The sequence below is a fragment of the Mus caroli genome, chromosome 9 (assembly GCF_900094665.2).
Source record: "Mus caroli chromosome 9, CAROLI_EIJ_v1.1, whole genome shotgun sequence".
Classification (NCBI taxonomy): domain Eukaryota; kingdom Metazoa; phylum Chordata; class Mammalia; order Rodentia; family Muridae; genus Mus; species Mus caroli.
In genome coordinates this window covers 91,569,006-91,586,021 of record NC_034578.1, presented here as the reverse complement: position 1 = coordinate 91,586,021, position 17,016 = coordinate 91,569,006, and the positions used below count along the sequence as shown (strand labels likewise).

Below are 17,016 nucleotides of genomic sequence, written 5' to 3'. Positions count from 1 at the left end.
TAGTAGAAACCATATAAAATGAGATGTCTTTACCAGCTCCAGGACTGCACTCCATGATAGTAATAGTGTAAGATCCACTGTATAGCCTGAACATAACAGGCAGCCTGATTAGCCAGAAACTCACTGAAACAGAAAGAGGCATTTTCATTACAATGTTGCTCTCTGGAGATAGACCAATGCCTTCAGTGCATTTTTAATACCTAAAAAATGATAAACAGAAAAATTCCAATTTCTTTACAATTCCATCTTGTCATATAAAAGGCTGCTTTACCATTTTCTTAAACCAACTTTCAACATAGTTAATCCTGCTGTGTGTACTTAAGTCATCAGTATGTCATATTTTTTGCCTTAGTGTTTGGAGTCATCTAATAAACTTTCTACAAAGTGGTATCATCACTCAATTAATATGACTGAGAATGAACACAGGAGTTCTTAGAAACCTCACAACAGCATTTACAACAACTTTGAAAAAGTGTTACATATTCCGAACAAGATTCCCTTCCAGTCCCCTTTCTAAAAAGCCAAATGTCATTATTAAGATTTGGGTTAAACAAATCTTCAAATCACCACAACAAAACAAGCCATAGTTTAAAGTAAAATATTAGAAATTTTTTATCTTTGTACTTCCAGTAAGAATACTTATATCTTTAAAGTGCCTTATTATTATTAATTTGTTTATTTATTTATGTGCNTGTATGCATGCCATGGTACTTGCTTGTGAGGAAGTCATGAGATAACTTTCAGAAGTTGGTTTGCTAGAAAGCTGGATAATGAAGAAAACCATTCTTATCACCCTCTAGCAATTACTAGCTGTTTCAGTATGCTGCTTTTCAGTCACTGTGGAGATGAGGTTGTGCTATCTTGCCCAGTGAATTTCTGAGTTCCAGTGAGCCTGTTGCTTTAGCTTCCCAAATAGCTCAAACTAACCACACATAACCAACCCAAAGTTAGTCTTCGTTTACCCAGTTTAAAAGAAATGATCAGCATCTTCCTGAGTTGTTGGGAACTTTCTGCAATCACCGTTTAATAGTGGTGCAGATTCTGGAGATGAGGAGAGGAGAGATGAGGAGCAGGACACTTAGTGAGCCTCCNTTNCTTGCTATGGAGCTGAGCTGGCGTTTACTCAGATGCTAGGGATGAGGACATGAAGACTCAGGTAGTGTGGCAAACGGTAACCCATTAAGCTATCTCCCAATTTCATCTATTCAGCAATTTTTATCATAGTAATAGATGCCAGAATTACTATCATAAAATGAATTTTAAATTTATGAAACCAATAAATCTCATACTACATTAAAATCATGTTGTTTTCTGAAGAACTTCAAAATCCACTTTTTCTATTTGAAAATGAAGCAGTCATCAAAAGCATACTCAGATACTACGTCGACCCCCATCTTCGTCATGTAGTATGTTCTTTTATATTGTCTAAATTCAGTTTCAAACAGATCATCATCTTCAGTCTCATCTTCAAAGTTATCTGTGAAAAAACCAGAAAGCTGTGAGCAATAATCAGGAGTACTGTTTTCCATGTCCTGCNGTGNTGCATGCATATCAAAGCTGACGGCTACAGACTACCATAGGAATCTACCCAGTTCCCCACTGCTGGGTTAGTACTAATGAAGGAAAGGCAAGACAGCTATTATGTCAACCGAATATACCAAAACACACAGCTCGGACTCACCTCTAGAAGCTACTCCTTCACCTTCACTTTTGTCTAATGCAGCCCAACCTAAAGAATTTTCCTGACCCTATAAAAAATTATAAATCATCATTAGATGAACAGTAAGATATATTTCCAAATCAGATGTATAAAAGGGAGATTAGAAAAATACTAACTATAGCTGAAAATGATCTTTAAAGGATATTCTGTAGCAGTATACTTTAAAAATAAGATTAAAAACAAAAACTGAAACAGGATGTTTTTGGTTATTAATTGCTTTCTAAAGTCACACATTTTTATTATATAGAACTCAGATATATAATAAATGATTTTCATTAAATTAAAAAAAAGTATATTGAATTATATATATGAAGATCAAGAGTATCTAAACAGTAATTACAATACAAACATAAATGAAATAATCTTATGATTCTCATGACTGTTATTGTTCAACCTACTGTATCTTTTATTTTCTGCCCAACTTTTTTTAAAATTGTTTTCTATGATCTTAACCCTTTCTCTCTTGTTTTTGATTGTCTAGCTATTGGTAGTGTCNTCCATAAGCTTTTNTTCATGTAACTGTGGCCTCTAAGAGCTTTATGTTCATGGGTCATACGTGCATGTGTCTCTGATACAACTCACATATTCCTCAAAGACTGGAGAAGGTTAAAGACTGAGCTAAGATAGAGGAGCTAAGGAGCTAGGAGTTATTAACATGTAGGTTTTGTGAATCCAGGTTCCCTTTAAAGTTTCTTCTTTCCTTTTCCTTTCTTTCTATTTGAGACAGCCTTACTGTGTAGTCCATGCCTGCCCTGAAAGTCAAGATCGCCAAGTCTCTGCATTTCAAGTGTCCCACTGCACTCAATACAAAGCTTGTTTTCTTAGGAGAAACGTATGTGGTAGAACCAGACTGATTACTGCTCAGTTTCTAATATTCACAAATGTTAGGCTGGAGAGATGGCTTGCTGGATAAAGCACCTGATGCCAAATATGAGGGCTGGAGTTAGAGGTCCAGCACCCATAGAATAGAAAGCCAGACAGCTGTGGCAGCAGCTTAGAATCTCAATCAACTCTTGTGAGGCAGACATGGGGAACACCCTGAGTAAGGAGGCTAGCAAACTAGCTAGAAATGGTTTACCTGCTTTAATACTTAAGTGAAGAGCAACTGAAGGTGACAACTTCAGGCTTCCACATACACCTAGGTAGGGTACACATGCACTCACACATACAAATGTGAAAAAGAGGAAAAAAATTTTGAAATAGAAAACTGCCAGAGAAAATCAGGATATTTACATTTCTTAGGGGAAAACTTATTATTTTTTATTTTTTATTTTATTATTTTATTAATTATTATTATTAATCTTGAACCTAAATAGAGTCAGGTTCCAATCATTATTGACAGATTCAAGAAAATTTGAGGTTTCTTTTACAAACTAACACAAACAAGACACTGTTTAATTAATTAGAGATGTTCTTTAGAACACTAGAATATTCTATCAATCATTATTAAGCAGAAACATTTACTAGATATTGTACTATTTTTAAATAAATCTTTTATATATTCTTATTTAATGTGTATGAACGTTCAGTCTGCACGTATGCAAGTATACTGTATGCATGCCTGAAGCCTGTGGAGGCCAGAAGAGGGTGCTGGATCCCTTAGAATTGGAGTTACAGATGGTTATAAGCCATCTTATGTGTAATGGGGATCAAACCTGAGTCCTTTGCAAGAGTAGCAAGTGCTCTTAACCACTGAGCCATTTCCTCAGCTCCTAGAGATTAACTACTAACTATTCTTAATCAGTCCACTGCTGCCATNGTGNTCTCATAGGAGATCAGGAGTACAAGGCCAGCCTAGACTACATGAGACCTGGCCTTTTTTTTTCTCTTTTTTNAAAAAAAAATATTTATTTATTTAATGAATGAATGCATGTGAATACACTGTTGCTGTCTTCAGACACACCAGAAGAGGGCATCAGATCCCATTACAGATGCTTGTGAGCCATCATNTGGGTTTTGGGAATTGAACTCAGGACCTCGGGAAGAACAGTCAGCGCTCTTAACCACTTAACCATCTCTCCAGCCCCGAGACCTGGTCTTGAATAAAAAAGCAAACAAACTCCTAAAGCCTCAAATAAGTATAAACTAGCTCTGCTGTTTTCAAATGGCACAACTTAAATAATTTCTTTTAAAAGTGAACTTATTCACTTCTTTAAGCATTTTTTTTTATCTTATATGTATTCAAGTGTTTGTCTGAATGTCTGTATGCACACTACGCACACACAGAGGCCAGAAGATGGTGGTGGAGTTACTGTAAGCTGCCATGTGGAGACTGGGAAGTGTTCTGGACTTCTGAGCTCTCTCTCCTGACCTACGTACTGGCTTCTCAATAGAGGAACCATATCACTAGTTCTTAAAGGTGAAAATAAAAACTCATTTCCCCTTAGATACACACTTATGATATGAGAGAAACACAGAGTCGGAAACCAAAATTTTAGATGTCCAGGGGCAAGAAATGAAAATGAAACAAGCCCCTGAAACCTAAGGAAAATGAAGAACAAGAAATATTAGTTTTACTGCTACAGTTAGAAAAACAAACAAACAAACAAACAAAAAAACAAACAGGAAAAGGAAAAAAAGAAAGAAAGAGAAAAAGAGCCCTGAAGCTGATGGCTCACCTTCGGTTTTCTCTTCTCCTTGCAGTTCTTTGCCTCTTCTGCTGCCGCACCTGCTGCCTCATTGAGATATTTGTTACCAACTTTGCTTTCAAACCACTTGAGGTCCACAAAAACTTCACTGAAGTGTTCCCGATCAAACTGAACAAAAATCAATTTTAAAATGATTTAAGTATGTCTAAAGGAATACAAACTAAATTTCTAACAGAAACTATTTCTGGGTTATAGTTTATTGAAGAATGTTCGTTTATATACACACATAATATCACTAAGTCTGGAAACTGAACATAAGTAACTAATAATGAAATAGCTCAAGTGAAATGATACAGAATGAACAATCAGAACACTGCTACAAAACTGTCTTTTTCTGGTGTTAACTAAATAGTTAATGACCATTTACAGCGACCCTAGATAGGAAAATAAACCTTGTAGTTACTTACATCTGATAGTTTCACAAGGTATCTCTCAAATCGATGTAAGTTGAGATGTCCACTTTCATTAATATAACCTAAAATGAACCAAATCTAAACTTGTAGTATAAACTGGCATTATTTTCTTAACAGCTCTATAAAATTCTTTCCACAAACTGCTGAATAATTCTAGTGAAGAAAACCCTCTAATTGCTTTGCTATCTATAAACCAGCTTTAGTTTCTATAACCTTTATATTACTGTATTTTAGGCACTGAAGTAAAATATTGGAAATTCAGGTTATATAATAATAAGGCTTCCACATTTCCAACCATTAACAATGCTATATGTATTATAGTCTGATTATTCAACTTGACATATTCATATAAGAAAAGCTGTAGCTGGCTAAGTGGCACACACCTGTATCCTATCCTCTGGGAGGCTATGGCAGGATGAATTTGAGTTTGAGGCCAGCCCAGGAATACANAGTAAGACTTCACCTCAAAAAGAAAAAGAAAGCAAAGGAATAACTAACTCCCTGTAACTTAGAGAATATTTTTGCCAGTTTCCTTTCTTAACTGTTTGGTTTATATTAATTACTTCATGTATATTTAAAACAATCAGATTTCTCTAATGAATTATGAATTAATGAAGTGAACCCAATGAGGCTGCTGGTTTTCTTAAGAAGTTAACGGAGAGGCTAGTTGCTTACCGAGTGAGGTTGTTCACCTGGAGTCAGCTTCTTTAGCATCCACTGAAAATGACAATCTCAGTGCCTACCACTTAGACCGAAAGAAACACACAGTGGTTTCCTAATATAGCCACCCATGCAGCACTCTAATAAATGGAGGGCACTCAATTACCTATAAGGTGGTCTTACCTCCAAGTTCTGGCAGGATAGCAATATATGTTCCATAAAGAAGAGGCAGTGCATCATGATTAATATGTAAATGAGGTAGATGAGGGATAAAATCATTGCCAACAAGAAATCCCATCAAAATCCAATCATCTATAATTTTTTCAATATCATATTTAAATGTGATCTTTTCCTATAGCAAAATGGAGAACAGAGTGAAATCCTATAGAAATTTCTGTATGTAAAATAATAGTTCATGGCTATATTAATACTTACCTTTAATGCTGAAAATTCATAATCAATATACTCTCTCATTAAAGACAAGTGTAGGAGGTGAAATGTCGTTTCTTCTGGTGCACATACCCTGTAATTAGTCAAGTGATCAAAACAGAGTTGTTCAACTTCAAAAATGCAGCAATGGTTAAGTAAAAATTATCACTAACAGATAATTCTTATCTTTAAAGCAGTAATTTATACATAATTATATGAGAATGCTATCCTAATGGATGATAAAGTAACATTGATAGGCTTACATTACAAGTTTGGTGAACAGATTCAGAACTCATAAGGGCTAAATAAAATATAGAATACATATAAGAAACTAGCTGGTCATTGTGGAAAGTGTACAAATTAGTGAGGGTGTGTATGCGCACTTTCAAATATAGTTTACCTCCTACATTGGACAGGACTCTATATTGGCTTATACTCCAAATTTAGCAATAAAGAAGAATATTAAGAGACAGTGTTATATTTAAATAGATAAAATATAAGCATGATTTATGGCAAGAATGTGAGGGCAGTTCAACATAAGAATACCAACATCACATAGTACATGAGTAGAATGAAGGGGGAAATTTTCCACAATCATTTTGCAGAAAAGCAGTTAACACTGTTAAACCCTCTCCCATGATAACACCTGAAATGCAAGTACTCAGGAAGCAGAGGCATACGGATAACGAGTTTGAGGCCAGCCTGGTCTACATTAAGAGAGTGTTCTGGGCTAGTTTTGCTTAAAGAAAGAAACAGTGTCACACTTAGAGAGAGTGGGCTGGCAAGAAGCTCAGTGGGCAAGGATGCTTGCCATTAGGTTTGACGGTATGAGCTTGATCCCTAGAGCCCACAGGGCAGAAGGAGAGTGCCTACTGCAGGCTCTCCTCACTGTCACACATGCCACAGCACCGCATGCATGCTCCATTCGTCCTCGCTTGCTCTCTCTGTCTCTCTTTCTCTCTGTCTCTCAAATACACATACGATGTACAAGATAGTCTAAAATAGAGAAAGAAAAGGAGCTAAAGTGATAATTTCCTTAATATGACAGAGGACATTTATGAAAACACACAATTAACATTACAGAGTGAAAACTGACCCCTAAGACCAGGAATAAGACGAGGATACCTACTTTACCACAGCTACTCAACACACCATAGCTATTCAACACTGCTCTTTAACTCCTAGCCAGGGCAATGAGGCAGGAAAGATAAAGAAATGGAATTAAAATTTGAAAGGGATAAATACAACTTTATCTGTTTTCAGATGGTGTGATTCTACATACAGAAAACTCCATAGTTTACATAACAACATCTTAGTGATAATATAGAAGGAGCACATCTACAGGGAACAAGATAGGCAGCGTTTCTGTACACCATCAAANGACCAACCAAAAGAGAGTTAAGAAACTTATTCCAGGGCTGGAGAGATGGCTCAGAGGTAAGAACACTGGCTGTTCTTCCAGAGGACCTGGGTTCAGCTCCCAGAACCCACATGGCAGCTCACAACCATCTGTAACTCTAGTTAGGATGGCTGACATCCTCTTTTAGCTTTGGTGGGTACCACACATGCATGTGGTACATATACATATATGCAAGCAAAACACTCATGCACATAAAATAAAATAAACCTGAAAAAAAATGATTCCATACACAAATGACACCCCGGAATAGTTAAATACTTTGGAATAAACTTAACCTAAGAGCTATACCAGGGAAACTATAAAATAAAGAAAATAAAAGACACAAAACATATGCTAATGGATTGGAAGACTATTTCAATATCAAAATATTTTAAAAGACCTACAAATTTATTAAATCTTTCTTAAAACTATCCCCATCAAAACCCCTCTTTACAAACTTCACAAGAAAACAGGAAAATGCCTCCCCCAAACCTCATGCTTTTATGAGACCCAAAATATGCAAAAGANTCTTGAAAAAGAATGAAGTTGGGGTCTCACTCTTGATTTCAATGTTAACTACACTATAATCTCTATGAATACACCAGAAATGATACAAAGACAGGTATTTTTGATCAAGAAATAAAATAGAAAATACAAGCAATAAAACTCATACATGAGCAACGATTCTCAACAAGGAACTGATATTCTCAATAGGGAAGAGCAGTTTTCTCAACAGTAGTGACAGGAAAGCTGAGTTTCCACACAAAGGCTAGACCTGGATTAGCCACCTAGGTTAAGACCACAGAACCCAAGTGTAGCTCAGCAGCCGAGGGCTTACCTCGGGGGCCCAGCCCAGTTCTGCCAAAATAACCCAAGCTCTCAACAGAAAAAACAAAACAAACCTCTTTACAAACTTCTGGAATAAAAAATAGGGGTAATGTTTATGACATTAGATTGGCTTAATGGATTAGATTATGATATTTTCTTGGATATTAAAGACACTAAAAGCAGAGGCAATAAAAGACAAAGACAAACTGTACTACATCAAAATAGGCATCTGCAGATTAATAGAGAACACTTTCAGAACCCGGGTGCTAAGGGACTGTCGGCCATGCTTTGTTTTTGTTCATTCTTCCAACATCCAATTTACCTTTGTGTTTTTTTTCCACCAAACCTAACTTCTTCTCTTAAGAGAGAAAAATGTGCCTCGTGACTTGTTAATCCAAGCATGATCTGTCGAAAAATAATTACAAAATATTACCATTCTACCTTTGCTTATACCATTAAGTTTACAAAAGCAATTTAATAAAATTTCTATGCAGGGAATAATTTAAAAGTCAACATGTGAAAATCAGAATCAGTTGTACCAATGGCAAGTCCTTACGGAATCNGGCGAGATACTAAGTGCCCACTGGTGTCCTATACTCCTCCTCACCAAAGCACAAAACTGTCTCAGGATTTTTACATATCCCTACCTCTTCAAAGTAGAAATTAGAAGCACTGANCTTCCCATGCTGGATGCTTAGAGGTCACAGTAACATTAATATGAAAAAATGTTGCAGAACAGAAAGGGGTACTTTAATTTCTTCATATATCCTACTCCCTCAAAGAATCCAAAAGCCTACTCAAGCATGGGAGCCAACTGCAATACACAGTTTGTTTTCTTTAATTTCTTTCTTTTTTTTTTTTTTTGGTTTTTCGAGACAGGGTTTCTCTGTGTAGCCCTGGCTGTCCTGGAACTCACTTTGTAGACCAGGCTGGCCTTGAACTCAGAAATCCACCTGCCTCTGCCTCCCAAGTGCTGGGATTAAAGGCGTGAGCCACCACGCCCAGCTTTCTTTAAATTCTTATTCAAACAAAACAAAAGAAACCAGAGGCAATCCCGGGATGTGGTTATTTACATGTCAAACAATTATTGTTATATGTGTTATAATGCCTTTGTGGCTGAGTGCCTTAAAAACCTATTCTAGAAATGTTATGAAAACATGTATGTTTTAAGAGATAATTGGCTCAATAAACCAGCTTGGTAGTAAGCAGGCTGATGACTACATTAAGTTTAAAAAAGTTACTACTTAAGAAAACTTACTGGGCATGGGGGCACATGCCTTTAATTGCAGCACTTGGAGGCAGAGGCAGCGGATTTCTAAGTTTGAGGTCAACCTGGTTCCAGGACAGCCAGGGCTACCTACACAGAGAAATACTGTCTCAACCCCCCCCCTACCCCCCAAACCAAACCAACCCAAAACAAAAACCCCCAAACATCCCTCCCCTCAAAATAACCAAAAAACCTTAAGGAAAGAGTACAAAGACGGTCATCACAGTAGCTTGCTTGTTTAGTTTTCAGTTAGTATGAAAACCCTGACGGGGGCAGGATTATGAGGGCAGCTCATAACTATTCCTAAGCTCAGTTCCATGGCATCTCATGCCCCCAGCCCAGGCACCAGGCACACCTGTGGTGCTCACACATGCAGGGAAATGCTCATATAATTCATGGACCTGTAAGTTAGGACAGTGTTTGCATAGAACTAGGATTATTCAGCTCTGTGGACTAGACCAAGATCAGTCATCCATAATCTATGACAAACAAACTAAGCTTATTTCCCCAACTCTTTTAGAATTTTTTTTTTTTTTGAGACAGGGTTTCTCTGTGTAGCCCTGGCTGTCTTGGAACTCACTCTGTAGACCAGGCTGGCTTCGAACTCAGAACTTAGATAATGGCAACAGTAGCAATTGCTGCCTTTGTAGTTATTGCTACAGCCAGTAAAGTTTCCCTATTAAAAGCCCATCTCTTCAGTACTTAGCTTCATGACACAAACTTATAATGACAGTACGTGTTATACCTACCAAGTCAGCATCTAAGCCATAAAGACAATGTCTGGTGTTTGGATCATGATCTGGCTTTGCTTTCTCGGATCTGATAAATTCCATGATTTTATGCTCTCCTTCTCCAGGAGTCTAGACATAATATTTAAAAAAGAAGGTGATAATATGCTATGCTTCAAAGTATTAAATAAACTTAAAAAAATTCTTTAAATAAATTTAAAAAAAGGATAACCTCATGGCCTGAGAAGTAGATGGTAACACCTTGCCATGATTTGTCTGTGGAAATTTTCATATTTACAAAATACTTCAGATGTTCATGCAATCTGGCCATGAATTCAGTCCCTGTGAGTAAAGTTTTAAAAGGTTAATCTGAGAAAGAGATAAAAATAACAAACGCAGTCAAATTACCACTAACAATATATAATCAGGGATCTTCAGAGGCCAACATTTTCTTGCTTATCTTCCAGTGCTTCAAATGTCACCAGTCAGTGCCACAAAGGTAAAGTCATGAATTTTACACCATCTACAGACTGCACTTTAAGTATTTACCTAAAAAAATTTGGATTCTAATAAACTCCAATTTTCTACATTTCTTCTTGATTGCTAAGCATATTATTAATTTTACTTATATCAGTGTATGATATGTAATATGTGAAGTAAGTGTTTGCATGCCACAACACGTGTGTGGAGGCTAGAGGACAGTTTTTGGTAGTTTGTTTTATCCACTGACCATGGAGTTCTGGATTTTGATTTTACCCACTGAATATCTTGAAGAATTTTTAAGACATGTAGTTTTAACCAGATTGCCAATATTAACTATTATTGTTCATGTATACTATTAATAACTAATACTGCTTTCATTTTTAAGACAGGGTTTGTAGTCCAGATTAGTCTTGATCTCACTATGAGTCAGGGATAACCCTAAACTTCCCAAGTCCTGGAATTGCAGGCAGGCACAGTCACAGCTGACTTATACTGTGCTAGGGATTGAACCCAGGATCTGATGCATATGAAAGAAGCCTAGACTCTACCAAATCAAACTGGCTTCCCCTCCAACTAACACTTGTGTATGTATTTATATACAAGTTCATGCAGAAGCAGGTGTTTATGTGGAGCCCAAAGGATAACTTNTGTACGGTTCTTCCTCAAATACAATCTACCTTATTTTTCTTTTTAAATCTTTGGTCAGGGTTTTTATGTATCTCTGCTTCCCTGGAACTTGTTATGTAGATCAGGCTGGTCTCAAACTCACAGAGATCCTCTTACCTCTGCCTCCCAAGTACTGGAATTAAAGCCACATCTACCATGTCCAGTCACCTTGTCTTTTGAGACAGATTCTCACTGAACCTGGGACTCAATTAGTAGGCAAACCAGGCTGACTAGTGAGCCCCAGGGATCCTTCCGATTCCTCTCCCCAGCACTAAGATTACAAGTGTGCACCACCACACCAAGTTTCTTATATGTGTGCTGGGAATAGAACTCATGATGACAAGCACTCTACTGAACTGAGCTATAACTAATGACTGCTACGCTTTAAGTTTTAAAACATTTATTTTATGTATATAATAATTGCCTACACATATGTATGTGCACCATGTACATGCAGTTCTCTTTGAGGCAAAATGAGGGCATCTGAGCCTCTAGAACTGGAGTTACACTATGTGGGTGCTGGAAATTGAACCCAGGCTCTCCGTAAGAGCCTGTTTTTAACCATCAAGCCACCTTTATATCTCAATAACTACTATCCTTAACATGAAGAATCATTTCTAATCTGGAAAGTGAGTATACAATAACTATGCCATAGAAAATGTCAGATGATCAACATTAAAGGCTACCTTAAATTATATCCAGGAAAAAATGGTTATTAAGTTGAACAATTTGCAAGTAGACCAATGGAACAGAATTGAAGACCCTGAGATCAACCCACATACCTATGGTCACTTGATCTTTGACAAGGGAGCAAAAACCATCCAGTGGAAAAAAGACAGCATTTCAACAAATGGTGCTGGCACAACTGGCGGTTATCATGTAGAAGAATGCGAATTGATCCATTCCTATCTCCTTGTACCAAGGTCAAATCTAAGTGGATTAAGGAACTCCACATAAAACCAGAGACACTGAAACTTATAGAGGAGAAAGTAGGGAAAAGCCTCGAAGATATGGGTACAGGGGAAAAATTCCTGAATAGAACAGCAAAGGCTTGCGCTGTAAGATCGAGAATCGATAAATGGGACCTCATAAAGTTGCAAAGCTTCTGCAAGGCAAAAGACACCGTCAATAAGACAAAAAGACCACCAACAGATTGGGAAAGGATCTTTACCTATCCTAAATCAGATAGGGGACTACTATCCAATATATATAAGGAACTCAAGAAGGTGGACTCCAGAAAATCAAATAACCCCGTTAAAAAATGGGGCTCAGAACTGAACAAAGAATTCTCACCTGAGGAATACCGAATGGCAGAGAAGCACCTGAAAAAATGTTCAACATCCTTAATCATCAGGGAAATGCAACTCAAAACAACCCTGAGATTCCACCTCACACCAGTCAGAATGGCTAAGATCAAAAATTCAGGTGACAGCAGATGCTGGTGAGGATGTGGAGAAAGAGGAACACTCCTTCATTGTTGGTGGGATTGCAAGCTGGTACAACCACTCTGGAAATCAGTTTGGCGGTTCCTCAGAAAATTGGACATAATACTACCAGAGGATCCAGCAATACCTCTCCTGGGCATATATCCAGAAGATGTCCCAACCGGTAAGAAGGACACATGCTCCACTATGTTCATAGCAGCCTTATTTATAATAGCCAGAAGCTGGAAAGAACCCAGATGCCCCTCAACAGAGGAATGGATACAGAAAATGTGGTACATTTACACAATGGAGTACTACTCAGCTATTAAAAGGAATGAATTTATGAAATTCCTAGGCAAATGGATGGATCTGGAGGGCATCATTCTGAGTGAGGTAACATATTCACAAAGGAACTCACACAATATGTACTCACTGATAAGTGGATATTAGCCCAAAAACTTAGGATACCCAAGATATAAGATACAATTTGTTAAACGCATGAAACTCAAGAAGAACGAAGACCAAAGTGTGGACACTGTGCCCCTTCTTGGAATTGGGAACAAAACACCCATGGAAAGAGTTACAGAGATAAAGTTTGGAGCTGTGAAGAAAGGATGGACCATCTAAAGACTGCCATATCCAGGGATCCATCCCATAATCAGCTTCCAAACGCTGACACCATTGCATACACTAGCAAGATTTTGCTGAAAGGACCCAGATATAGCTGTCTCTTGTGAGACAATGCCGGGGCCTAGCAAACACAGAAGTGGATGCTCACAGTCAGCTATTGGATGGATCACAGGGCCCCCAATGGAGGAGCTAGAGAAAGTACCCAAGGAGCTAAAGGGAACTGCAACCCCATAGGTGGATCATTATTAGGAACTAACCAGTACCCCAGAGCTCTTGACTCTAGCTGCATTTGTATCAAAAGATGGCCTAGTAGGCCATCACTGGAAAGAGAGGCCCATTGGACTTGCCAACTTTATATGCCCCAGTACAGGGGAATGCCAGGGCCAAGGGGTGGGGGTGGGTGGGGCACTGGGGGGGGAGTGTATTGGGGACTTTTTGGATAGCATTGGAAATGTAATTGAGGAAATTACCTAATTAAAAAAAAAGATGAACAATTTGTATCTAAGCCACTTAGAAATAAAAAAATTTTACTAGTTTGTATGGAATTTTAAAGGTTATACTTACAATTTTTGTTTAAAATAAAGGACTATAAAGATACCAGTGAACCCTTCAAGTGTATCAAGTAGGGTGCTGTACATGGAGTTAAGTTAACCATCTTACTAGTAAGTGACTTTTTTTTACATTTATGTNTCTATATTATTTGTGTGTGTAGAGGTCAGAAGACAACTTGCAGAAGTCGGTTCTTTCTTCCAGCATGAAGGTCCTGGGAACTGAACTCAGGGCATCAGAGCACTGGGCAGCAAGTGCTTTTATCTGCTGACCCATTTCACTGGCCCTGTTTTTCTTAAAGTCATAGAAGTCCTGGTTGGCTTTAGCAGGTAGAAGAGGAAACTCCATGGACTAAAGGAATGAATTTCTTATCCTGAAACCCATAAGAAGGTAGGTATAGAAACCTGGTAAGTTACAAATCAATCACAAAAATACAAATTGGTTCTATACTGATAACTGACCACAGTAAATTGAAAGCTTTTCTAAGTTCTTTCCAGGTCAGGAATTCTATGTAGCTGACCAAGTCCTCTCCGTCTCTGCTCATCAACATCTGAAAACCCTACAGCAGGTCTTTCCAGGAACACTCACAACCAACATGATGAGATAGCTCATCTTACGAGTACACAAACAGGGAAATATGGCCAGTGAAACTCCAAGGACAAACAGTGTAAAATCAGAAATACATTAGAAAAAAGTTCAATTTCTATCTTACATCTCAGTCAATTTACCTGGCGTAATACAGTTGGAATCGAATCTGGCTTCTGTAGGAAGTGTTTCTCCCTTTTCTATTGCTTTTTTAATTTTGTCTTCTGCCTCCTTGGCTGACCTTAAAAGTCAAAGAGAAAAAAAATATCTTATATTTTCTACAAAATAAACACTTTTACACAAGCCATTTGGAAACTTTTACAAATAAAACATTAAGTTGTCAACTTTTTGGTTCAAAACTATAATTTTTTTTTTTTTCTTTTTGAGACGAGTTTCTCTCTGTAGCCTTGGCTATCCTAGAACTAGATCTGTAGACCAGGCTGGCCTCGAATTTACAGAGATTAGCCTAGCTCTGTCTCCTCAGTGCTGGGATTAAAACTGCGCACCACCATGCCAGGGTACATTTTTTAAAATAATTATAATAAAAATGAATAGGCCCAGGTATTCCTTGCTTTTATTTACAGAATTGAAGTTTTTCTTTTTTAATGTGAAGACTATNGAAGCTGGACATTACAACAGTAAAGAGCACACAAATCATTACAAAACATAAATATTTAGCTAATTTATTCCAGAAACAAGATNAGAAGCTTTGAGCGTCAACTATGTTTACCATATTTAACTATATCATTTAATGATTTTAATAATCATCAATGATATGAGAATACAAAAATATAACAAAAAATAACTGCAGGTTTTAAAGATGACACTCTACATGGAGGGAATAACAATAGCTATGTTTAATCTAGCTGCAATCTAGAAAGGATTATAAAGATAAGGTAAGTAAAGACAGTAACAGCATATTCTGAGAGACTAGATTTTAAAAAGATGATGAAAACATGTATAAGTAGGTTGCAGATGTGAGGACTAAAGACACAAGGAGTCCAAATTACTCTTGGACTTTGAGTAGGGCAGCTCATCACACAGTATGGCAGCAAAAATTCTTTTTAAAAAGGCTGCTTTGGGGAAGTTGAATTCAATTCTGAACATGGCGAGCCTTCTAGTGTCTAGGTGATCCAAAAGGAGGCATTCAGCAAGCATTTCAATACAAAGGAACTTGGAAGTGAGAAAAACACGATAAAGACAAATCTGAGGGTCATTAGCATAGACACACATCAAAGTCATTAGATGTGATCACTCAGGGCTCAGGACTTAGGCTCAAAGAAGTAACTTATCATTGTTTTATTTTATTTATTTATTTTTGAGACAGGGTTTCTTTGGCTAACAACCCTGGCTGTCCTAGAACTCCCTTTGTAGATCAGGCTTGCCTCAAACATAGAGACACCCCCCAACCCCCATCTCTGCCTCCAGAGTGCTAGGATTAAAGGCACGTCACACCACACCTGGCTCTCAAGGAAGAAAAAGCTACATGAGCAAAGCTACATGGAGAAACTCTAGAAAGAAAGGATGAGTGCTGTTAATTACTGTGAGTGGAGGAAGCAATGCAGACTTAGTCTTTGGATTAGGACATAAGTCTGAGCTCTTGTAAGGAAATTTTAGTGGCACAGTATGGATAAAACCCAGAGGGAAGATTCAGAACTAAGACATTAAGCATTAGAAAGTATGAAGCTGCTGGGGGACTTTCTAGGAAACATGGGACTCTTGGTGACAGCCTAACATCTAATATCTGTTTGCAGTAGTTACAATGGACTAGTCCTCAATCCCTAGCTAGTATTCTTCTGTACTTCTGATACTGAAAAGGTTATGAAGTTAAAAATACATAGAGCTGCCAGGCTTTCCCGCAGTTCGGTTTCAGGAAATGAGTTGATTTTTGTTAGTTAGATGCCTCAGTATAACTTTGGGAAGGAAGTCTGATAATATCAATGTGATAGTGAGGCTCTAGGGCTGCTAGGGGTGAGGGCTCAGCAATAGAAGAATAATGATGGGAGGAAAACTCAGTACTTAGTAACACTGCAGGTACTACGAAGCAACAAGAAGGGTATCTATTTTGTCTAATAGGAGACAAAGCTAAGATGCACTTTTACCGCCTAGTGGCTGAACTCTCTATGTAGACCAGGCTGACTTTGAACTCATGGAGATCTGCCTCACAAATATTGAATAAAGGCACTGTACCATCATAATCTCAATATGAACTTTTAGGCTAGTGAGTCCCTAAAATTAGTTTAATAAGCACTAGTATAAACAGNTTTTCAAACCTGGAGATTCTAATTAAGTCAAGTCTATTAAGTAGTCCCTAGAAATCTTAATTTTGGACTTAAGTAAAATGTCTTGGGCTGGAGAGACAGCTCAGCAGTTAATAGCACTGACTGCTCTTCCAAAGGTCCTGAGTTCAATTCCCAGAGACCACATGGGGCTCGCAACCATCTGTAGTAGGATCTGATGCCCTCTTCTGCTGTGTCTGAAGAGATTAACAGCCGGGCGTGGTGGCGCACGCCTTTAATCCCAGCACTCGGGAGGCAGAGGCAGGCGGATTTCTGAGTTCGAGGCCAGCCTGGTCTACAAAGTGAGC

The 17,016-nt window shown here is 37.8% G+C and overlaps 1 protein-coding gene across 1 annotated transcript in view; it reads right to left on the bottom strand.

Annotated features, from left to right (window-relative positions):
* The window catches only part of Xrn1 (5'-3' exoribonuclease 1), a 105,202-nt gene that overhangs the window by 76,777 nt on the left and 11,409 nt on the right, over positions 1 to 17,016 (bottom strand). Inside the window, exons 3-13 of the mRNA XM_029481985.1 lie at positions 14,573 to 14,670; positions 10,325 to 10,434; positions 10,114 to 10,224; positions 8,420 to 8,502; positions 5,877 to 5,964; positions 5,625 to 5,793; positions 4,776 to 4,843; positions 4,339 to 4,476; positions 1,682 to 1,748; positions 1,372 to 1,477; positions 34 to 123 (exon numbers count right to left, since the gene is read on the bottom strand). Coding sequence (XP_029337845.1) covers positions 34 to 123; positions 1,372 to 1,477; positions 1,682 to 1,748; positions 4,339 to 4,476; positions 4,776 to 4,843; positions 5,625 to 5,793; positions 5,877 to 5,964; positions 8,420 to 8,502; positions 10,114 to 10,224; positions 10,325 to 10,434; positions 14,573 to 14,670 — 1,128 coding nt within the window. The remainder of the gene's footprint in view (positions 1 to 33; positions 124 to 1,371; positions 1,478 to 1,681; positions 1,749 to 4,338; positions 4,477 to 4,775; positions 4,844 to 5,624; positions 5,794 to 5,876; positions 5,965 to 8,419; positions 8,503 to 10,113; positions 10,225 to 10,324; positions 10,435 to 14,572; positions 14,671 to 17,016) is intronic.